At 40.5% G+C, this 25,169-nt stretch overlaps 1 protein-coding gene across 1 annotated transcript in view; it reads left to right on the forward strand.

The window, feature by feature from the left end:
* The window catches only part of FER1L5 (fer-1 like family member 5), a 382,389-nt gene that overhangs the window by 41,492 nt on the left and 315,728 nt on the right, over positions 1-25,169 (forward strand). The window contains 3 exon segments of the mRNA XM_030202486.1: positions 2,267-2,382; positions 11,492-11,615; positions 16,147-16,250. Coding sequence (XP_030058346.1) covers positions 2,267-2,382; positions 11,492-11,615; positions 16,147-16,250 — 344 coding nt within the window.

Raw genomic sequence — 25,169 nt, forward strand, 5'->3', positions numbered from 1 at the left:
ACTTGCTAAGGTTGAAACTTGGTCCTAATTGGATGAGAGATAAGAAAGTTGGAACTTGGGCATAATTGGATGTGTGTGCCAATTATGATGAAATTGCAGGGTGGTCAAATGCATAGGCTAATAGAAATAATGGTAGAAGAAAAGTATAAATACCGGCAAACTTGTTAAGGCCAGTTGGAGAAGCCAGTAACCTGTGAAGGCACATGCCATGTGTCACGACGTGCTGCTCTCCAACAGCTGAATGCCTGTACTGCGATGCCTTTCTCTGTTAAAGTTTGCTTTTGGTGAGCATGAAATAAACTTATAAATCTATCCCAGTGTGTCCTTCTGATTATGGAGCTCGAGGTCAGAGTAATTAGTGGGAACACACTAATTATTAACAGGAGCTACCCCCATGGTGTGCCCTTTTGAAGATAACCCACCCAGAGGCATTCTGCTTTATACCCTAGGCCTCTTTTTAAGGTCAGCTCATGATGATGTTGGCAGGAGTTGATAGAATTAGGACATCTCTCCACCAGCAAAGAACAATCTACGGACATCCTGCAGTGAGGAGAACAACATTCTTCCCCAATGGTTTCTGATGCCTGCATTTTTATCTTCCTGCCATGGGTCGCCTTTTCATATCTGCCAGTGATGATACCAGTAGAAGGGAACCGAGTCAGGGCATCCTTTCAGCAATCCTGGAACAATTCTTAATTTTTGATCGATTTGTTATAAAGCACCCATGAAATTTAAAAGAAGCTGGACAAGCAGCTTTGCATTCAGTCCTTGTCATTCTTCATGATCTCCAATCCATTACATTCCTTTCTGCCAATGAACAAATTTCTACATGGTACTGTGTTGAGTCTTCACCAATAAATTGTTCCATATCAACTGAAGTCTCCTTGTTTGTCTCTGGATTGCCCGGTCTATTTCCCACTTCTCTGTTGTCGCTCTTGAGTAGAGGAGCCACCATGTTAAGTTTGGGAGCTTTTGGAATTGGTATAGAAATTGGTAATATTTGTGCATGTAATCCATTGCATCATTATATTGGTACCCTAAATAGGGATGCTTTGGAACCTCACCATAGTAATCAAGTTTGTGAATTCTTTGCTAGGGTTAGAGGGGATTGACTTTTGGTGTCTGGTCTTTATAAGGCGTTAGTGGTAATTTCCCCTCAGAGGGATGTGGAGGTCGTTGGGCCCAGTATGTGGGATGCCCAAACCTTTCTCTTGATATTATAATATTGACTTTGCTAGATTTTACGGTGAGTGCGGAACTCTGGGAATGCCAGTTTTGGGTACTACATAAAGCATACATGACCAAGGCACAGGTGTTCCAGATGGGGAGGTGGGGGACACTCCCTTTGCTCCAAATGTCAGAGTAGAACTGGTTCGCTCTTTCACTCCTTCTGGGAATGTTCGATCATCCAAGCTTTTTGAATTGTAATTTTACATTATTTGGAAGTCCTACAGGATTCATGGATACCATTCTTACCCCTAAGAATTCTTTTGGATAAATATGAACTTTTGCATTTCAGGGTGCGATTGCTAGACAACTTATCCATAAAGCCTGTCTCCTGGGTAAAAAAATTATTTTAAGTATCTGGAGGAGCACCCCCCCCCCCCTCCGACAACCACACTCCCCTATCCATCACAGTGAAGCTCTCATTCCCACCCTTGATTCCCCCAACAAACCTCTTCACCCAAATAAAACCCCATGTGACATTGGCATAACAGATTCCATGCATTAATGTTGCTGGAATGTATTGGGGCCTGTACATCTTCCAAGGGCAAAAAGGGTTTGTTTGTTTTTTTTCTATCTGGGAGCCTTATATTCAATCTTTAGCTCCATGAGTTCGCAGCCTCAGGGTTAATTCCCTCTAGGGGGGTTCGGGGCTTATGGTATCTTTTCTGGGATGGTAGTTTCCAAACATTTGTTTTTTTGGAGGGGGAGGTGTGATGGGTGGTTTGTTCATTGTTTTCCTGCTGTATTGCAGTTTCTTTTATCTGTTGTTTTCTTGTTCATAAATATTACTCTTTGAGGTGAAAGACTATAAGAATACAAGCCTTTTGCCTACTTTTGCCATATACTTTTTTGGGGGTGGACTTGTACCTGCTGTTTGTTGTATATGCCTTTTGTTGACTTGTTTGTTGACTTCTGCCTAATATTTTGATTTGTTTCTTGTTATGTTATTCTAATAAACGGATTTAAACATAAATGCTTTGCTACGAAATGCAGATAAATCCCTTCACTGATAGTGGATGCCTTTCTATTTCTATGCTAGGACATTATCTTCTGAGGAAATGGTTGACCCTTTATGATCCTGAATACATAAACTCTGGAGTACATGGTTACCTGAAAGTCAGTGTCTATGTGCTGGGAGTTGGAGATCGTGCTCCGGTAAGGATGATACTGTAGCTTTCTGCATGTGCACCTAAATATATGACTTCTACAGTACAGGTGCAAGTTTTGCCTAGTCTTTAAACATCAGTATATACACTGCAGGAATCACCTTATTTTTTCCACTTTTCTGTCTCTTTCACCCATTTATTTTCTCATTAACCTGATTTCTGTCTGCCAATTTCCATGTTTTTCTCTCACTCCTCATTTCTACTCTATCACCTGTTTTCTTTCTATTTTCCTATTGCCCATTTCTTCTCTTATGACTCTTGTATTAATCTCTTGTTTCTTCTTTCTGTCCCTTGTTATTATCATTTGGGTTTTTTTTTTCCTTTCCTGGCTCATGCCTCTGTCAATCATTTTGACAGTCAGAACTAGATGGCAACAGCCTCTAGGGCAGTCTAATAGACTGGTATCACAGGAAGTACTTGTACGCCTCTTACTGTCTAGAGATTATCCTCATCTTTTTTTCTAGTCATGTGCTGGTCTTTGATAGACCATATACAAGGCCTACAGTTCCTTTGTGGCAACTTAGGGTTAGATTCTATGCCAAGGGTTAAATTCTGTGGCATGGTTTTGGAGATTCTTTAACAAATCAGTATAAATTTGTATATGTAGCGCTATATTTGGTACAAGTCCTTTGAGCCTCAAAAAACACACGACCTCTCTGAGACCAGGAATCGGGTCACTGCCAGGGAGCCACTGACTCAGAGCTGCAGAAGAGGCCTATGTAGGCAGGGCCCTCTTAGCCTTGGGAGAGATGCATTCTCTGGAATTATGTGCTCAGCAAACTATTGAAAGGGGAGATAGTTTGGCTGGCTTGAACTTTGTTTGAGGTATTGTACCATCCTCTAGTATGAATGTGGATTTAATATCAGATAACTAGAGGTTAAGGAAAGCAAGTTGAAGTGACTCTGGGAGAAGTATGGACAGCTACTAGGAAATTGGAACTCTTGGTAGTGCAATGCCTGGATAAAATTGGGGATGGTTTCACTTCTTTTTAAGCTCAGGTGAAACAATATGGACAATTCTGGAAGATCATAAAGGGAGATTAGAAATGGAGCTGGGGAACATTCAAGCATATCAGATGGAATTAAAGATAAGAATTTAATACATTACTAACCATTAGGCTACTCCTCCAAGGGGAAAGAGGATGGGATTTGATATATTGCATTTCTGTGGTTACATTCAAAGCGGTTTAGATGTTACATACAGGTACTTATATACCTTTCAGTCTTCCCTCTCATTCCTTTCTAATAACGTGAGTGATAAATTGTGGTTATGGATTTCTGGAAGTTCTCACACTTCCTTCTCGCTTCAGAGTGAAGCAGGAATCTTGCTGAATTCAGTTGGTCCCTAAATCCACTTTTCAGAGGTAGTAGGTGTAGTAGAACAAGATACACACAGAGGCAGGAATTTATATTATGAAGAGTATTTTAACAAATAAATTAGCTTGATAACAAGTGTGCAGTTCATAATAGATTAGTGACTGTGTGTCTTACAAAGAATGTGTGTGAATGAATGAAAGTTGTCAACAAAGGGAGAGGGAGGGGGTGCTAGCGAGCCCAAGACAATATGGACGCCTGATCCAGCTATTCTCCCCAATCCTTAAAGAACATCACCCTCTTATATGCTTATGTCTGGAACATTTTCATCATACTTACATCAATATTTGCTGAAGAATGGCTGTATCCAAATCACCAAAATCAGACTCCCTTGGCTTGCTCCTGGCCAGAGCAAAACGCAGTAAGCACGACCTGCTGTCCCCCGAGAAACTTCTACCTGGCAAAGGCTCTCTATCTTCGTCGGATGTCATGCTGGAAGAGCTCTGGCACTACAGGAGTTATCCTTCAAACATTTTGAAGCAACTTTTGAACTGAAGAGAGAAATACCAGCCATAACTGCATTGCTCATAGCTCTCGAGCTGCGAGCGGAAAATCTTGAGCAGTTTGCTGATCAAGCAGCATTCCAGATTTTATTTATTTATTTATTGCATTTGTATCCCACATTCCCCCACCCATTTGCAGGCTCAATGTGGCTTATATAGGTTTGTTGATATTGTCATAACAAGATAACAGATACAATTAGTAATGTGAAGCGATCAGGTAGGGAGGAGGGAAGAAGGAAGAGAGTGATTAGGATAGTTGTATAAGGTGAGCTTTCATAATTGAGTGGGTTGGTGAGGTGACTTAGTGAGATTATAGGTGTTCATTGTAGGCCTTGTTGAAGAAGAATGTTTTCAGAGATTTTCGAAAGATAGTTGTTTCGTTGATTGCTTTCAATCGCTTTCAATCGCTAAAAACGAAGAGGCCTCTGCAAAACATTTCAAGAAATTAGAATTGGAAATTGAGGATTTATCCAATAGATCCTGACACAACAACATAAGGATAGCTGTGCTAAGTTCCATTGTATTTCCTGTTGGGGGAGCAAAACAGACATTTGCTTATTATTATTTTTTCCAATCCCACGGAAGTTGGAAGGAGTTATACAAAATGAATTGGGAATATCTGTTGGTCTGTCTGGGGGCAAAATAACTTGCTAAAAATGGAATGGGATGAAACTTGGCATATGGGAAAAACAGGTAAAAAGACAAATAAAGTTTGAAAATGGGTCAGATTGGACTGAGGGATCAAGAGAACTCCCCCCCCCCCCCCAAAGTGGCGCATTGTATTTCTGTAGGAGAGTTTCAGCTTCTGTAGAACTGAAACTTATATACAGTGAAATATAGAAGTTAGTAGATTACTTTTTCAAACTGCATCTCCCTGTTTTCTACTTTCCTAACCTAAGTGCTCCCATCCTTACCTCCCTGCACAAACTTCCTCACCCCAAAAACTGTCCCCCAACAACTGCCCCATCCCACAAAGTATACCCCAAAATTGCCCTGCCACTCCACAAACTGCTCCACCCTCAAAAACTACCCTGCCACAAGTGCTCCAAATAACGTTTCTTTATTCCTTGATATACCACCAAAGGGTACATACCATCATGGTGGTTTACAATAATACATAGTAACATAGTAAGTGATGGCAGATAAAGACCTGAATGGTCCATCCAGTGCCCAACAGTCACATTCATTATCAATTCACGATTTAAATCAACAGTGAACGTGATATTATATACTTGATCATGGTCTTTTTTGGCAAGGCCGCCGAGAGACTGGGCGGGTCTGGGGCAAGGCCGCCCCCGAGGCCCCGCCCCTGCCACCGCCGCCCCCCCTCTGTCCACCACCGGGCCGGTCCCCCCTGAATTCAAATCATAGCGCCTTACCTCGACCTCGCTCAGTGCGAAAGAAGCGCAGCAGCGACAGACTGCAGATCGCCTCCCTTTGGACCTTCCCTCCTTGTGTCCCGCCCTTGTGCTTTACATCAGACAAGGGCGGGACACAGGGAGGGAAGGCCTGAAGGGAGGCGATCTACAGACTGACGCTGCTGCGCTCGAGGTCGAGGTGAGGCGCTATGATTTGAATTCAGGGGGGACTGGCTCGGTGGTGGACGGACGGGGCGGCGATGACGACGACCTCGGGGGGGGGGGGGGGATGGCGGCAGGGGTGGGGCCCCGGGGGCGGCCTTGCCCCAGACCCGCCCAGTCTCTCGGCGGCCCTGCCAAAGAAAGACCATGATCAAGTATATAATATCACGTTCACTGTTGATTTAAATCGTGAATTGATAATGAATGTGACTGTTGGGCACTGGACATGCAAACACATATGCAACTCTTTAAGTTTTGTTTTTTATATCATTCATTTTCTAATTAGAGATCCTCTGTGTTCATCCCACGCCTTCTTGAATTCCGCCACAATTTGTTTTTCTACCACCTCGGGAGATCATTCCAGGCATCCACCACTCTCTTCTTGAAAAGGAATTTTCTGACATTACTCCTAAGTCTACCACCCCACAACCTCAATTCATGTCCCCTAGTTTTACCGCTTTCCCTTTTCTGGAAAATATTGGTTTCTTATATTAATACCTTTCAAGTATTTAAGTGTCTGTATCATATCTTCCCTGTTCCTCCTCCCTTCTAGGATATACATATTCAGGACTTCCAGTTTCTTCTCATATGTCCTTTGGCGCAAGCCCCATATCATTCTTGTCACCTTCCTCTGGACTGCTTCAAGTCTTCTTACATCTTTAGCAAGATAACGGCCTCCAAAACTGAACACAATACTCCAGGTGGGGCCTCACCAATGACTTGTACAGCGGCATCAACACCTCCTTTCTTCTGCTGGTTACACCTCTCTCTATACAGCCAAGCATCCTTCTGGCTACGGCCACTGTCTTGTCACATTGTTTCGTTGTCTTCAGATCCTCAGATCCTATCATCCCAAGATCCCTCTCCCTGTCTATGCAAATCAGCCTCTCACTGCCTAGCCCATATGTCTCCCTTGGATTTCTACTCCCTAAGTTCATCACTTTGCACTTCTTAGCATTGAATTTTATTTGCCAAACATCAGACTATTCTTCTAACTTCTGCCAATCCTTTTTCTTGTTTTCCACTCCCTCTGAATACAATATAAAATGGGAGAAGTCATAGTAGGAAGTGAACTACAATATATACATAGGAAAGGCAACAGAACACAAAACAACTAGCAGAGGTAGAAGAAAGAGAGAGGGGAAGAAGTCATAGGATTATTTCAAGAACAAAAATACAGCAGGCCTAGTGTCCCACCAACAGGCTCCCACAAACAGGCTGCATGACAAGGCCCAAAGTCATGTGATAAGCCATATAGAGGCATATTTTCAAAGCACTTTGGGAGGCTAAGTGCTTTGAAAATGAGCTTGATAGTTTTCTAAAAAAAAAAAAAAAAAAAAGAATTTTAAGGGCTGTTTTGAATTATAAATGAAAACATACTCGATGTAATTCTATAGGGAGACTATTACACAAAATAGGACCTGAAACAGAAAACATTGTCTTCTGAAAGGTGGCAAATGATACCTACTGAAGAGGAATTACAAGAAGAAGATGGTAATCCGATGATTGTAAGACCCAGGGAGGAGAATAGGATAACAGATATTGCAAAAGAATAAGGGGCTGCCCAGAAATATGAGTTTTGTGAATTAGGACCAGAATTTTATACTGAATGCATATATGGACAAGAAGCCAATGTTCTCACTTCAGGAGAGGGGTCACATGGTCTTACTTCTGGCCACCAGAAATCAGCTTGAAATCCAGATATCTACCACCCTGCAAACTGCCCCACCCTCAAAATTACCTCTGCAACTTCCCCCCCCCCCCCCGCCCCTACTTCACCACCGGCCGTGTTTCGCCCACCAAGGGCTGTGTCAGGGACTACAATAAACAAATAGATTGAATTATAATAAAACATCAAATTTAAAATATAAAAACAACATACTTAAAAATATAAAAACAACATACCACCATAGTTTCTCATATATTCATGAACAAATAGGTAATGTATAAGGTATAAAATGATAATAAAATGTTATACATACATGTATGTAAAATGTAACCATGAATAAATAAGTATGTGGTGTACATAGAAAGGACCACTTAATACAAATAAATAAATACATCAATCAATCATCCCATCACAAAAAACGCATTATATGTATTTAAAAATTGTATATATATAAACATGTATATGATTCCCAACATATATATAATAAATAGTAAATATCTATATAAGAACATATACATAAAAACAGCAAAGCAAGGGCACTGATATACAGCATTAGATCTTGAACATATATAAATATGTAAAATATTGTGTAACATATTAAATAATAAAATGGAGTGGTGGACACATACCTAATTTGAAACCTACTGAAAGGAGCAACTCTAAAAACGGAAAACCTAAAAATATGAATGTAATCAAACACTAAATATAAATATATCAAACCAACAATGATAAAAGATCATAATAATCAGGGGTGTGCTGGTAAATTTTTAACAACAGGCTCTTTCTCCGGACGTAGCCAGCTCTGCAGTTGGAAGGGCCGGGGGGAAGCAACACTTGCCTCTCTCTCCTCCCTCCCTTCGTGCGGGCACGCTAGGCATACCTTTGCTGGCAGCCAATAAATGGACTGCCACCACTCCCAACGTCTTGCTCTGAGCAGCATGCTGGAACTTCTCTCACATGCTCAAGAAGTCCCAGCCTGCTGCCCAGAGCTGGAAACAAGGAGCGGGGAGCAGCAGTAGTCTATTTACTTGGCTGGCAGGGCTCAGCATCCCCACCAGCAAAGTAAAAGATAATTCAGCAGGGGGCCCAAGCCCACATTTTGGGAGCCAGTTGTTAAAGTAGCCACGGAGGGTCCTACTTTAACAACCGGCTCCCAAAATTCTTAAAAACTTAACAACCGGCTCTTGCGAGCCTGTGAGAGCCTGCTCCAGCACACCACTGATAATAATGAAAAATTAAAAAATAAGAAATAAAAACAAAAATAAATAGCAATATGAATAAGATTATGCAATAAAAGGTTACTCAGTTGTGGTGTATAATAATAGATTGGAAAAAACCAGCGCATACAGCAGATGCCTAAAATGACTGTCCAAAAAATAAGGAATAAAAATTAAAAATGAAAATGAATAATGTATATAAAATCACTACTGTCCAGACTAACAGAATGTGGAGATGCACAATATACTGAATGTATGTGAGAAACATCTAATGGAATGATGTCATGGTTATACTATATATTGCTGTGTCAGAAAAAATAGTGCTATGGTGTGTGTATGCTCGCTGCGTATTGTCAGAAGGAAACCTCTAAAACTATGTGCCAAAGGTATCTAACAATAAAGGGTTTTACTTGGTGATTTCTGTTTAAAATCATTAAAAAACCATAAACGCTCTAAAGTATTACTGCTGCTCGTTCACAGTAAGAGAATATATGTGCAGGAAGGGGAATTTTAAAAACCCAAACATAGAGCACAATGTTTGGGTTTTTAAAATTCCCCTTCCTGCACATATATTCTCTTACTGTGAACGAGCAGCAGTAATACTTTAGAGCGTTTATGGTTTTTTAATGATTTTAAACAGAAATCACCAAGTAAAACCCTTTATTGTTAGATACCTTTGGCACATAGTTTTAGAGGTTTCCTTCTGACAATACGCAGCGAGCATACACACACCATAGCACTATTTTTTCTGACACAGCAATATATAGTATAACCATGACATCATTCCATTAGATGTTTCTCACATACATTCAGTATATTGTGCATCTCCACATTCTGTTAGTCTGGACAGTAGTGATTTTATATACATTATTCATTTTCATTTTTAATTTTTATTCCTTATTTTTTGGACAGTCATTTTAGGCATCTGCTGTATGCGCTGGTTTTTTCCAATCTATTATTATACACCACAACTGAGTAACCTTTTATTGCATAATCTTATTCATATTGCTATTTATTTTTGTTTTTATTTCTTATTTTTTAATTTTTCATTATTATTATCTATTATCATGCTGGTTTGATATATTTATATTTAGTGTTTGATTACATTCATATTTTTAGGTTTTCCGTTTTTAGAGTTGCTCCTTTCAGAAGGTTTCAAATTAGGTATGTGTCCACCACTCCATTTTTATTATTTAATATGTTACACAATATTTTTACATAGTTATATATGTTCAAGGTCTAATGCTGTATATCAGTGCCCTTGCTTTGCTGTTTTTATGTATATGTTCTTATATAGATATTTACTATCTACTATAATAAAACTCACCCTCAACGTTCTGAGGACACTGACGTCAGTGAAGCCAAGCCCTGACTTCCTTCAAAAAGGTTTGAAGGTTCGTGGTGGTGGTGAAGCCACCAAAATCGCTCCGGGCCCCGCCCTCGAGGGTGGAGTAATGGCAGAACAACGAAGGGGTTGGCAGGGAGGGAGGCAGGGAGGTGGGGGGGGGGGGAAATCGCTCCGGGCCCCACCCTCGCGTCAAACGTCATGACGTTGGGGGCGGAGCAAGGGCAAAACAATGAAGGGGTTGGCCAGGGAGGGGGGGGTGTTGGCGACGAAAACCTTGCTAGCGCCCGTTTCATTTGCTCTGAAACGGGCCTCTTTTACTAGTTTATTATATATATATGTTGGGAATTGTATACATGCTTATATATATACAATTTTTAAATACATATAATGCATTTTTTGTGATGGGATGATTGATTGATTGATTTATTTATTTGTATTAAGTGGTCCTTTCTATGTACACCACATACTTATTTATTCATGGTTAGATTTTACATACTGTATAACATTTTATTATCATTTTATACCTTATACATTACTTATTTGTTCATGAATATATGAGAAACTATGGTGGTATGTTGTTTTTATATTTTAAGTATGTTGTTTTTATATTTTAAATTTGATGTTTTATTTATTATAATTCAATCTGTTTGTTTATTGTAGCCCCTGACGCAGCCCTTGGTGGGCGAAACACGGCCTGTGTCGGGCAATTTGTTTACATGCGGTATCTTCAATAAAATCTTTTTGATGTTATATTGATCTGCTGGCTTCTTTTTCCATATTAGATTTTGCAGATCGTTTGCCTTGTTGTTTTTTGGGACCCCTACTTCACCACCTCCATCAGCCCCCCATTTATAATACATTTAGAGCATACACAGAATACACAACAGAGATACACATGCAAAGGGGCTGGAAAGAATTCCACGAGCCATACTCTGCATTCTTTAATTACTTGTATTTATTTCTGTTGTTTCCTGCAGCAATCAAGATTGTTCTATCCAAATTGGTAGTTACAGTGTTTGTATATTTTTTGGATATCTAAAATATATTAAAGTTCTATGTCTTAGAAGAATAAACTTTGTGGTGTGGAGCCATACAAAGGGATGTTTATTTCTGGTTAAGTTGTATTTCTAGTCTCAGACTTGTTGGAGAACTGCTCAGAATGTGGAAGATCTATAGGAGGAAGAGGCTCCTAGGCAGCACATGACATAAAAGTACTTCCTGTAGCTAAGGTTGTATTTCACTCCCCTCAGTCCTGATCACAGTTAACAGGAAGGTAATTCATGGTAATAAAATTTCTGTTTTCTATTCCCCTGCCCTCCATATATGAACTCTTTTTAAAATCACTTCTTCTCTAGCTCCCCTTTTCTGTCTGATCATTGTTCTCTCTGCTTTTACTCCCTGGTACAGATGGAGGAAGTCCCTGCTTCTGAAAGTGATGATGTGGAATCAAATCTACTTATGCCAGTGGCGATGCCCATTCGGATGGCAACTATTATGGTTCGAATATACAGAGCTGAAGATATCCCTTGTAGTGAGTATAATCCTAACCCAGGGTTTCTCAGTTCAGTCCTCAACACACCTAGCCAGTCAGATTTTCAGGATATCCACAATGAATTTACATGCAAATTTATCTCATTCATATTCATTGTGGATATCCTGAAAACCTGACTGGCTAGGTGTGTCCTGAGGAGTAGGTTGAGAACCCCTATCCTAATCTGTATATAGTTGGTCCTTTTTTAAATTGGGGCTGAGGGTGGCCCCAGAAGAACTACAAACAAAAAGGCCATTTTTATAAAAATAAACTTTATTGGGCACACCCCAAGTTAATAAAAATATAGAGCAGTAAAGCAATCAAAGAGCTCCTTTTACAAAGCAACGCTACCGATTAGCGATGCGCTGAATGTGAAGCAGCCCACTCAGTTCCAGTGGGCTTCTTTCCATTCAGTGCTCGCTAATTGTAAAAGGAGCCCAAAATGATTAAACAGACAGTCCAAATGAAAAAGTGGCATAAGATCAAAAGAAGACCAACTTTCTCACAGTTCTCAGATCTCCTCCAGGTTTATGTTTATTTGAATTTGATGTACCACCTTTTGGGGCATGCCAGTCAAAGTGGTTTACTTAACAGCAAACAGGTCTCTGGTATCTGTCTCTTTCAGTAGTAGGTGATGGGCAGATGCTTTGTTTCTTCTCAGAAATTCCTTTTCCTCTGAATGTGCTTCAAACCAAACTCCTTTCTCATATCTCTTAAACTTCTAGATGGAGGACTCACCAAATGTAACCAGCCCTAGGTCTGTACAAAGAAACTTGGACCCCCCCCCCCCCTGTAATTTTTCTTATGCTGCCTTTTTGCCTGAATGTCTCAGCAAAATTCTCCTCCTATCGCTATTCCCATCCCCAGGATCCCCATTAACTCTTTTCATAGGTCCAGATAAAACAAGTTATCTTACTTATTAAGGGTGTAAAGAGAATCAAATACCATCTGCTCCCCATAAAATTCTCCCTTCATAATCATCCATCTACCCATCTTATCATGCAGAGCCAGTTACTCTTTGTGCTCCTATGAATAAGGATTGCCGCTCCCCCCCCCCCCCCATGGAGCACTGGAGCATTAACAGTGACCCACCCACTTTCGTTGGAGTTTAACATCTGCTGTATATTGCCCAAATGTTTCTCTTGAAGGCAGCAACGCTATACTAGTTTGTATGCGTTTCAAGGCAGACAGGACCTGAGACCCTCTCAGTAAGACCCTCCTTATTTCTATATATCACTTACACTCAGATCACTAAAGTGTTAAGTTCGCTCCAGAAATCCGTCATTACTTAATCCACCAAAGAGGCACCCTGCAAATATCTCTTCACCTCTTTCCTACTTCTAATGCCCTCTGCCACTTTGGATATTCCTTTTTTTTACCATGGTGAGTTCAGCTCACTTGAACTGCTCTCCCTGCAGTAGTCCACTTTTTATTAGAACCTTCCATACTTCTTATTCCTCAGTTTGCACTTTATGAGCTGTTTCACTCAAGGTAAGCTGTAATCCAAAAGGAAACACACAGCAGTAACATTCTCTCTATGCAGCTTTGTGTGATCTCTTTCAACTCCCGTGTCTTTTGCAGCATGGCAGAGGGGATATCATTGTACAGTTCTACGTGGGCACCATAGGCGGTCGGTGGCCCAACTGTTTGGGGAGGTTAAAGGGGGCGGGGTTAGGGGTGGGACCAGGGGTGGAGCTTAAATCCATAATTGTCTGATAACACACAGAAAAAAAAAATAAAAATAAAAGTCACAATTAATACCTTTTATTAAATTTAGATATTAGATATGTATCATATGTCAAAGAATAAAGTGGTTGCTCAAAGCATATACTAACCACAATTGCTCTACTGCAAAACATTATGCACAACTTTGTGCAAAACCCCACTCAGAACCTTACTGTACCATAAATATTACACTGGGCAGAACCTAATACACCAATATACCACCCATACGGAAAATGCAGACCGTCAACAATATGAAACAAGGGATCATATCATCACAGTTCTCATGTAGAGCCACAAAACATCCTAATTCATGTTTAATGTGGGATAAAATGCCATACATAAGTAAATAAATATAAACTTTTAATGTTGAGCACCTGATTCTCAAAGTGGACATATTCCAAATACTATAACGAAAATAAAATGATCTTTTCTACATTTGTTGTCTGGTGACTTTTTCTGATCATGCTGGCCAAGTATCCAATTCTGCTGCTATCTGTCCTCTGTGCAGGTCAGGAAGTCATCCTGGTTAAATATCTCCCTGGCAACCCAGGACACCTCCAGCCAACCCCCCCCCTTCCCCCGCTCTCCCAGCAGTAAGGTAAACAAACCATAAACCAATTTCTACAACTGGACAAGGCTAGAGGGCTTTCACTGCAGCTCCTGCTGTGAGGATGGAGGTAAATGAACAATCTAAACCCCTCAGAGCACAGCAGGGGAGGCTTAGCCTCTCCAAGCCTCTTATACCGGGCGCCTATGGTGGGCACCTTTCCTCATTTTATTTAGCAACAGTTTCTTTGATTGTATAGGTATGCATACATGTGATAATGTCATGGGGCAAATTCCCTCTTTTTGGGCCTAGAGCTCGTTGGGCCCTCTCCACTTTCACCAAATGATCTAAAAATGTCCCATCTTCCCCTACTACCATATCTCCTGTGCTCTCTTTAATGCAGTTCTCATTTCATTCTTCCTCTGAGACTCCCCAGAGCCACAAATTGTTCCTGCATGTCCCCCATCTTGTCCTGAAGTGGCAGTGCAGCAGCTGTTTTCTCAGGCTGGCCCAATCAGGTCTGTGCCACCTCCTGCCAGTCCTCCTGCACTTCCAGCAATACTCTGCTTCCACAAGCTGCCCCAGATCCACGAAATCTGTTCTTAATTCACTCAACATGTTTATCAGTTCTTTCGTGCTTGCCATCAAATCAGCACTCAGATTGCTGCAGCTTCCTCAGCATCTGCCACTGCTCCTTTTTTGTGAGGCTCTGCACACACACAGCCCTTATCTACCAGCACACTGCACTCCTCCCTCGGATCCTTTTCATGCATGGGTGACACTGTGATGTGACTATTTGGTTGTGACTCACTGAGAAGTAGTTCTTAAGATCTGCAGATTTTTTTTTTTTGCTGCTATGCTCCAGGGTCCCAGTAAGTTCCCACCCCTTTATGGGTGGTGCCTCACAATTGACAGCCCATCTTAAGAGCTCTCTGCCAAAGCCTCCACCTATCAATGCTGTCCTTTTTTTTTTAAACTGCTGCTGCTTGCTTCAATAGCCCATGAGGGGGTAAGTAGTTTAAAAATGTATTATTTTAGCCTCAGATAGACTAACTCCCAAAGTTAACAGATAATTTGTTTTGAATATCAATGCCTGGTGTGTTTAACTTCCTACCCACTCTAGTTTCTTTCATGTTTAGGTGTTCTTTGTTATATAGTATTGTAGGAATGCCTTAAGCGTCTGACCAGTTGTCTGTCTGTGTAGTTTCCTTTCGCTGTGCTTTCACAAAAACTTACACAATGTAAATTTTGTATCTAAAAAAAGTTACATGTTTGAAAGAAAATGTACATGAGTAAGTTTAAAATTGTCAGCAAAGAGACACACTACCCTCAACACTCATCTTCACAAACAGCCACACACAATAACACCCCACAGACAGCCACTGATGTCAGATACAAACACACTCTACACCACACCTACAAAAACTCAACCCACACACATACACACCAGCCACATATCCTCCTTGAGCATCTCCACACTGACGATTCACATCCTCATACATTCGCAGACACATGACACATCCTTGCACTAGACTGATTAAAATATAAAACCAGCATTAAAATAATAATGAGTATAAAAAAAATTACTAAAAGCAAATAATACAGTACATAATGTAACAGTCAATGTAATGAATAGCTTTGGAAATTTTGTATATCTTGTTTTACTAATCCATTGTTCTTTTTTTTCTCTCATATCCCATTTTCTGCTTTTACCATCTTTTGTTTTCTTTCCTTTCACCTTCTTTCCTCACTGTCCATACATTTATCCCATCTTTTCCTTTTCTTTCCCTATTTTCTCTCTTCTGTGCCTTTACCCATTCGTCTTCTTCTCTTCTTTCTCTCTTCACTGTCCCTCTCTTCCACCATTCTTTCTGTTTCTTTCTCCCTCCCTTATTTCCTCTATCCACTCTATCTTCCTTTCTTCCTCTGCCTCTCTCTTCCTTTATTCTATCCTTCCTTTATCACCCTTCACTGTCTCCCCTTTAACTCGCCTCCCTTTATCACATTTCCCTTTTGTTCTATAATCTTTTTTCTTCGTCGCCACTTTCTACCTCTTCACCTCCTCCATTCCACTTCCATTCTTCACCCTTATTCCTCTTCCTCCCCTTGTGTCCTCTTTTTTTCTCGTTCTTGTCTCTTCCTTTCCTGATGTCTTCCCTCCCTTCCTCTTCTTTGTCACCCTCCAATTTTCACCTCTCTCTTCTCCCTCTTCAACTGTGTCCTTCCCTTTTCTTACCCCTTTATCTCTTCCTTTTACAGTGGATGAATCTTTTTTGAATTATTTCAAGTACATTTTTCAGATGCAATTCAGCAGAAAATCCTTTGTTGACCCATTTGTGGAACTGAGTTTTGCTGGGACAAAGGTTAGTACAGAGGTGGAAAAGTGAGGGGAATATGCTGTGAATGTTCTTCACAAGTAACTGTAAAGCAGCCCTTCAAAAATCAGGAACGAGAAAGGAACTTCATGAGGGTTCATCTGGACATGCAGTCCTGCACCCTTAGGAGGCAAAGGGAAATCTTACTGAGTATTCTGGGGACTCTCTTGTGGATTAGAGGTGTGCACAGGGACATAATCTGGTTCTCATCCCCACCCATCCCCAGCAATTCTATATCGTCCCACCCTATCCCCCTCGCATTGATACCGTCCTCTCACCAACCCTAGTCAATTCTTTTCTGTCCCCACACCATCCCCATCATATTGGTACTGTCTCCTTACCATCCCCACAGTATTCTTTCCCACCCCCGTACCCAACCTACATTTAAAAGATCTTGTAAATTCAAGCAAAATATAAAATGCATCCTATAACTTGTTAAAATTTAGCATAAAACAATAGGCATAACTTTGTTAAATATGCAAGAAAAACATGTTTATTTATTAACATGGACTGTGAGAAAACAATCATTTCAAACTATGGAAAAAATAATAAACCATCTACACAGCCAGAGTTCAGTTCCATTTTACATTCCTCGATTGTTAGTCCTGTAACTGAAATAGAACGTTTTGGTGATATGCTGGTGGCAGGAGTTCCAAGCAGGGAGCAAACAACCTGTGTCAGTTGTGGCCACGCATGGGACCTTTGTTGCTAAAAGGTGGTAAGAGACAAGCAGAATTCTTTCTCCAAGCTCAATATGTATGTATACACTTTGATCACAGAAGCCATTTCCTGGCTCTTGAATTTCAAGTCTCAGAAAGAAAAAAAATCTGCCTCCAAGTCTTCTTATTTTTGGATGTTTTGTTGGTGGTTCGGAAATTGGCTGCACCTCAACTATAGCTTGATTTGGTGTCAGTGTTCGCAGTCTGTTTATTGCATTGTTCCACACTTCTTTTTAACAAGTTTATAAGTGATATTACTTCAGTTTTTGATGACTGGAGTCCATGAGAGAGTACAAGATTGAGAATATGACCTGTTCAACCTATTCATACCTCAACTTGAAATGTTGCTTCCGTTATGTAGCTTCCCACTATCCCAGAACCTGTGGGATAGTCATGTCCATCAACTAGCAGGTGGAGATAGAGAACTGAAACTGAGCTGAGACATATCTCTCTTGGCATCCAGTCCAGCTCCTATTTCCAGTAGGTGGATAGACATGCTTTTCTGTCTCTGGTTCTGAATGATTTGCTCCTAGTCCAGTTGGTCAACAGGTCCCCAGTTGAGCTTTGTGGGTGGTTTGAGTCTGCAGAGTCATATCTGGAGGTCTTTAGATCCCTGTCTCTGGTCCCCTGCAAATTTAATTATTCCTTTCCTTCACCTCTCCTCTGTTTCCTGTCAAACTTTCCTTTCCCAGGACAACAACCTTAAAAAAAAAAAGAAGGAAAGAGGTTTAACGGTGAATGTGGGCAAGAATATCCGTCCTGATTCTTTCTCTTCTGGGGTAAGATTTGTGGTGACTGAGCTTGGAGGGAGCAGCTAAGGTTTGACTCAGAACCACTTGGAGGGCTGCAAGTTCTACTTTGTGCAGGGGAGGGATCCTGACTTACCACTTGGGACTGCATTGTGAGTGGCGACTCCTGCAGAGTGTTTTTCCCACTATGGGATCCACCGACTGGCATTGGGATGTTGCAGTGCATACATTCCAGAAATCCTGCGGGACATAGGGGAAATAATCAGCGGCAGCACTTCTTTGGATTTGGTGCAGCACTCTCCTGCATCAAACTGTGCACTGGCCCTGCCGGACAGTCCAAAGTCCCCGGCAGGGCCAGTGCACAGTTTGATGCAGGAGAGTGCAGGAATGGGTGCCATTTTATCAGAACCAATTGGCAGTGAAGAGCAGTCTCTGTCTGATCATGCATGGAGCATAGCCACAATTGTACAACCTCGGGACCCAAAAGAGCATTCAGCTGCATCAGGATCTTTGTTTTTTCCGTAGTTTATATTTTTGTCTTACATCAGGCCTATTTACTGAAGCAGCGACAGTCAGAGTTGCTGCAAGGTGCTTCAGTTTCTCACCTCGCTGCCCTTCTGGCTCCTAAGAGATCTCATTTAGCCTCATCTGTCCATTCTTGAAGGTCTGTCTCTGCTTCTCTTTCCTTATCTGATGTGGCCTTAGTCTATTCAGAGGAACCATCATTGAAGGAGGAGGTGGAGCTCTCTCCTGAGGAGGTGGATGACCCATAATTACTGAGGTTGTTTCATAAAAAGGAGCTCAGTACTCTTATTTCTGAGGCATCGGCAGTGCTTTCCACTGAAGAGCCTTCCACTTCAGCATCAGGAGTTTCATCTTCGTCAGTCACGAGTGGGCTTAGAGGTCCTTCTAAGGCCTTCCCGAAGCATCCAGACATTCAGGACCTGATTACAGCAAAATGGGTCTCACCGGACGTGAGACTGAGAGTGGGAAGAACCATTGCTCACCTTTGGTTCTGGAGAAGAAAGATAAATTGCAGCTTCCCAGGGTGGACTCCCTTGTTACGGCGGTGACTAGGAAGACTACCTTGCCGTTGGAAGGGGTCATTGCCCTAAAAGACCTACAGGATAGGAAGCTAGAAGGCTCATACATATTTGTTAAGGTTATCTTAAGAAATAGACCAAGAGGTACCTATTTATTAGACAGTGAAGATTATCATGAGCCAGGGAAGATGATCTCATGGCGTCCCTTACTCACAGCTCCATAAATTAGCAAGGGGAGCGCACACTGTCACTCTTCCCTTCCCCTCACTACTGCAGCCTTCTCTCTCTTTCTTCCTCTCTAACACCCTGCTCTTTCTCTCTTCTTACCTCCCTTCTTCTTTAGCCAACACTCCCTCTTTCCCTAGTACTTATTATTATTTACTTTTTATAGTTTTTTATACCATGTATCTGTTATGTATTGTTTTAGGGACTCCTGAGGCAGGCCAGAGCGGCCGAAACACGTGTCGAGTCCAAAGTCCACCACAATATGCAAACCTTTCATAGCAGAACAGGAAGAGATATTCTTGAATATATATCAGACTAAACCCCTAAAATACTGCCGATATATTGATGACATTTTTATGGTTTGGACTGAGGGAGAAGATTCTCTCAAAACAATTTTACAGTTCTTTTAATACATACCATTCTACAATCAAATTCAAAATCAACTACTCTCCAGAAAAAGTCAGTTTTCTAGACACCACAGTTTCCATCAGCAATGACTATATACAAACATTTATATACAGTAAACCTATGGACAGATGCAGCTATCTCCACAACTCCAGCTTCTGCCCTTCACATACAGAAAAATCCATTATACACAGCCAAGCCACACGATATAATCGTATCTGCTCTGACCAGAAATAAACACCTCAAAATCCTGACTGAATCCTTCAAACAAAAAGCTACAACTGCAAAATAATCTCCAAGAATATTGCCTCTTCCCTTAAGGTACCCAGAAAAAAATCTATTGTAGTACAAGGAAAAGAAAGCCACAGAAAGAATCCCCCTTGTAGTGACATACAATCCAGAGCTAGAAAAATCATAAAAGATCTACAGCCACTACTCCAGGAGGATGAATTATTGAAAGAGATATTCCTAGGCCCACCAATGCTGGCCTTCTGACAGCTACCTAATTTAAAACACAAATTAGTGAAAAGCAAGCTCCCAATACAAGCTCAAAAAGAAGAGCATAACACATGTCCCTGCAATATACCAAGCTGCAAACTTTGCTAACACATTTCACAGGCTCACACAGTCACTGTTTGCCACAGTGGTCGAACCGAAAGGGCTGTCATTAGGAAGACCACGATCCCTCTTATTTGCTGGGCCTTTGCATGCCAACTGAGACTCCCATTTGCCACGTGGTGGTAACCGTCGAAGCCGACCAGACCGGCTTACGTGGATCTGCCGACCGTTTGACCGACGAATCGACTGAGAGTTTCACAGCAAGACCGGGTACACAGCCGATGAGAGATCAATTCCAAGGGAGTAAACGGAGACCGGAACCAAGCGGGCTAAGGTCCCTTTCGTTTGCAGAGGCCTTTACTTACCGACCTGGGCCCACGTCTCGCCACAAGATATCAACCATCGCAGCCAACCAGACCAGCCATTAGAGACCTACCGATCAATCAACCGATAGATCATCTGATTATTGGATTGCTGATCTAAACATCGAGAACGTTACTGCAGGACCAGGACACAGCTGTCGAGATGACGAGTTAAACTTTTTCTGTCTCAAAGGTCATACTGATATTGCAGGAAGGCTCATTGGTATGGTTTCAGTGAACGGTTCAATTTCTTAGTACTGTATCACTTGCACTTAAACCATTATTACCAGTGCTGCCTTCTCATCGGATTTACTAGCTTGGTCTTATTTAGCTCTGTATTCATCTGAAACCTAATCTTAAATATTGAATTACTGATTGTTTATATCCATAACCTTTATTTGATCTAATTGCAGACAACTGCTCTTAGCTGTCACAATTTCTAGACAATCTTCTTGAAGTTGAACTTAAATACTATTTGATTTTGCATATCTAAAATTGTTATTTGCTTTAACTACATACTATTGCATTTAATTGATCTAATTTCTTGCAGTCCAATTACTCTATTTCACAACATTGCTGACAATAATTTAATTGTGTTGCCTAAATTGCTGTTCAACTGATTGTCCAGCATTAATGATAATCTAATCACCCTAGCTTTTGCCCTGCATTAATGTCAATTGATTCCTACATAACTAATTTACCTTTGCATTGCTGTTTTCTGTTTAGTTATACATAACTGAAAACTAATTCGCCCTGATATAATAACGACTGATTCATCCTATACTGCTGATAACTATTTGATTTGCAATTCTCACAATTGTTCTACCCTGCTCTATTAAGGTTATTTGATCATCAATCATTGTCAATTGCTTTAACTGCGGACAACTACATCTAGTTAACGTAATTACCAGCCAGTCAATTTATTGCATTTCTTATACTGCTGAATGCATACAGCTAAAAATTAGCAGGCAATATTTTCTTTGCTGTTATAATCTTAACTATTCAATTAACATTAGTTGCCTCTCCTACCTAAAACCCCTAAGCTGACAATATTCTCTAATTGTCTCACTAATCAATCCTGTATTCCTATTATTGTAGTGAATTTCTCTGCAGCTATCTGTGCTCTCGACCCTTTAATTTAAGCTCATTAGCTAATGTTCTATAGAGTTGATTATAACTCTTAATAGCCTTACCAATTCCCCACTGTATTCCTTATTATAACTGCCAAAATGTTCTTCCTAAATACTCTTATTGCTATCCACTCACTTGCTCTTATCCTCTCAACCTCAAAAGCCCTCCCTCCGGATATGAACTTCATACCAGTTCATCACCATTATAAAAGATTCAACAAACCAATCATATCTTCAAGAACCAATATCATCCACAGAAATCCATCCCAGCTTTATTTGGCTACATTAGAAGAAGAAAATTCAACAAACCCTTTAACATTAAAAAAGTCTAAAATAATTAAAACTAAAGCTCTAAAAACAAGACAAATCATAAATATTCCTCCATCATCAAATACTATTTACCCCTACTTACCTATACATATAGGTTATATTAATGCCAGATCAACAGCCAATAAAACCGAAATCATAAATGACTGGATTAAATCTGACAATCTTGACTTGCTCTTCATCACCGAAACATGGATCCGTAATTCTATAGACCCCATCTTACTTGAACTCTGCCCTCCTGGCTACAAAATTGTGCATTGGCCCAGAAAGGATAAAATTGGTGGAGGTATAGCATTAATCTATAGATCAAGTTTTTTACTCGAAACCATTTCAGATTGCATCACTCCACAACTAGAAATCACCTCATTTAAACTATTCAGCCCTACTTTATGTGATTTTCTAACTTGCATTCTATTTTACAGACCCCATACAACTGGAACCATAACCAATCTACCTTCATGGACTTCATATCTAATTTATGCATCAACAACCCCAATGTAATTATTTTAGGCGATATAAACCTTCATCTAGAGGATCCCAAGTCTGCCCATACCCAAGAATGCATGGATCTTCTTTACGTATGTGACCTCACCATACCTTACAGAGCATAAATTCCGTATAAATACTCAGAATCTGCAAGCTCCTCTTGTTGAACATTGGTTACAGAAGGAACACCAGGTTGATGATTTAAAGTGGAGGGTAATTGAACAGATTGAGATACGCAAAGAGGGTGGTTCAATTTGTAAGCTTCTAAATTTTTGAGAACAATGGTACATTTTCTCTTTAAATACAGTAGCCCCTATGGGTCTCAATGCGGAGCTCGAATGGGCTTCATTGATATAGTTTACATCCAATAAGATCTGAGAGGGGAGGGACTAGATACGTCATCAGTTTGAGGATATTTAAAGCATTAAGAAAAATGCCGGCGCCATATTGGCAGATAGAAAATTTAGCTGAGCTGGCGCTAAAAACCTTCAGGGTGAGTTTCGTTGATGAAGCTTCCTTGCTTATTTCCGACTAAAGTTTCATTGGGCTATAAGCAAGTAACTAAACATATTAATGAAGTTCTCTTATGTTGTAGGGGATTGTCCTTGAGACAGCTCGATCTCGGGCGAAACATATGTCGGACTTTTTCACCCCTGGGTCCGAATGAAAAATGGATTTAAAAAGATAAGTTAACTATCTAAAGACTTTACTAAAATTCTGAGAAAGTGTAATAGTTATTATAGTTGACCTATGAAGACGCTATGATGTTGACAATGTTGCCATAAAAAAACAATCGTTGGTTGGCAACGAACATCGCTGAGGTCACTTTAAAGAAAAAGAAAAAGAGACAGAATGAAATGCGATGTGATTTGATGAATAACAAAGTACTATATTTAAGCAAGTGATATGAGTTTATCCTGATTTGATACCTCTGAATTGTGTTAGCTCACCATACCTCCGCCACAACCTACTCACATCAAGGGCCATTCTCTTGATATCATTTCTCACAAATTTTCCTCCGACCAAAACTTCATCATATCTGACATTGATTGGTATCCCACTCCATGGTCAGATAACTACAAAGCATCCTTCACCTTGCAATGGCGTAAAAAAGGTCAACCTAAGTCTCAAGTCTCTACCACTATCCTTACCAGAGGAAAGATAGATAATGTCAAATTCTGGCAACAAATTTATGCGAACAATTGGCCAATTCAGTCTAACTCTGATCTTTTCCTTACAAATTGGGATAATAGGTGCACACTGATATTGGATGAAATTGCACCACTACGATCCATAACTTGCACGTAAGCGTAACCCTTCACCGTGGTTCAATGACTTGCTGAGAAACATGAAATCACAAACCAGGAAACAGGAAAAAGCATGGAGCAAATCTAGAGATGACCTTGCCTTTAATACGTGGAAACAATCTCAAAGAAACTACAAATACGCCATCAAATCTGCTAAAAGAGCGTATTATACTCAAAAAATCTCAATGTTTGGCACAGACACAAAGAAACAATTCCAACTTATAAAAAACCTCTTAAACACAGATCCAGTGACATCATCACCTTCAAATCGTCCTTCTGCAGATCAATTGGCAAATTACTTCAGAGAAAAAAATCATTAATCTTCGTAATTCAATCTCTATTGATAACTCCTCTGTTGACACCTTCCTTGACATACTGGACCCTGGAACAGATGAAATACCAGTCGACTGTTATTGGACTAATGTTACCCTTCTTACCACTGAAGAAGTCATCACAACCATATCAAAACTCTCTAGATCACAATGCCACCTTGACCCCTGTCCCAACTACCTTCTGAAAAGCGCCCCTTCATACTTTATCTCTGATCTCACCTCCCACTTATACTTTTTACTTCAATGCGGCTCTTTCCCCACCAAGCATGGTAACATATTACTAACACCAATTCCAAAGAATCCAAAGAAACCTGCGAATGACATCACCAATTACCATCCGATTGCATCTATACCTCTAATTACCAAACTGTTGGAAAACAGAGTGACCTCGCAACTTAATGAATATATCCAGAAATTCTCCATCCTTCACGAGTCCCAGTCAGGTTTCTGTCCTGCCCACAGCACAGAAACCGTTCTTCTAACCTTAATATCCAAATTCAAACATGAAATAGCAAACGGATACAACATCATCGTTTTATAATTTGACTTATCCAATGCTTTTGACATGGTTGACCATTCCATCCTTACCAAACTCTTGGACAAACTTGGGATCGGTGGAAATATTATCAACTGGATAAATAGCTTCATTACCTCTAGATCCTACCAAGTTAAAGGAACTACAAATCTATCATCTCCATGGTCATCTGAATGCGGAGTACCACAGGGATCTCCACTCTCCCCCATACTTTTCAACCTTATGATGATCCCTTTGGCCAGACTGCTAACCAAACATGGCCTAAATCCCTTCATATATGCGACGACGTCACCATATATATCCCCTTCAAATCCAATTTATCTGAAATCTATGAAAAAATCAATATTGCCATGACCACTCTAACCTCTTGGGCTAATGCTTTTAAAATGAAATTAAATAAAGAAAAAATGCTGTGCTTGGTTCTCTCTTCTCAATACTCCCCTTACCTCCCGACTACTCTCAACACCTCTGATGTCAATCTATCCATATCCGACAGCTTAAAGATCCTTGGAGTCACAATAGACAATCATCTATCTTTTGATAACCACGCCAAATCCACCACGAAGAAAATATTTAATATGATGTGGATTTTGAAACGAGTGAAGCCATATCTCCCATTCAACACTTTCTGGAACCTGGTACAGTCCACTGTTATTACCCACGCTGACTACTGCAACAGTGTTTTCTTAGGATGCAAAACCCAAATAATGAAGAGACTCCAGACTGCCC

Source organism: Microcaecilia unicolor, chromosome 4 (assembly GCF_901765095.1).
Source record: "Microcaecilia unicolor chromosome 4, aMicUni1.1, whole genome shotgun sequence".
In the NCBI taxonomy this organism is placed as follows: domain Eukaryota; kingdom Metazoa; phylum Chordata; class Amphibia; order Gymnophiona; family Siphonopidae; genus Microcaecilia; species Microcaecilia unicolor.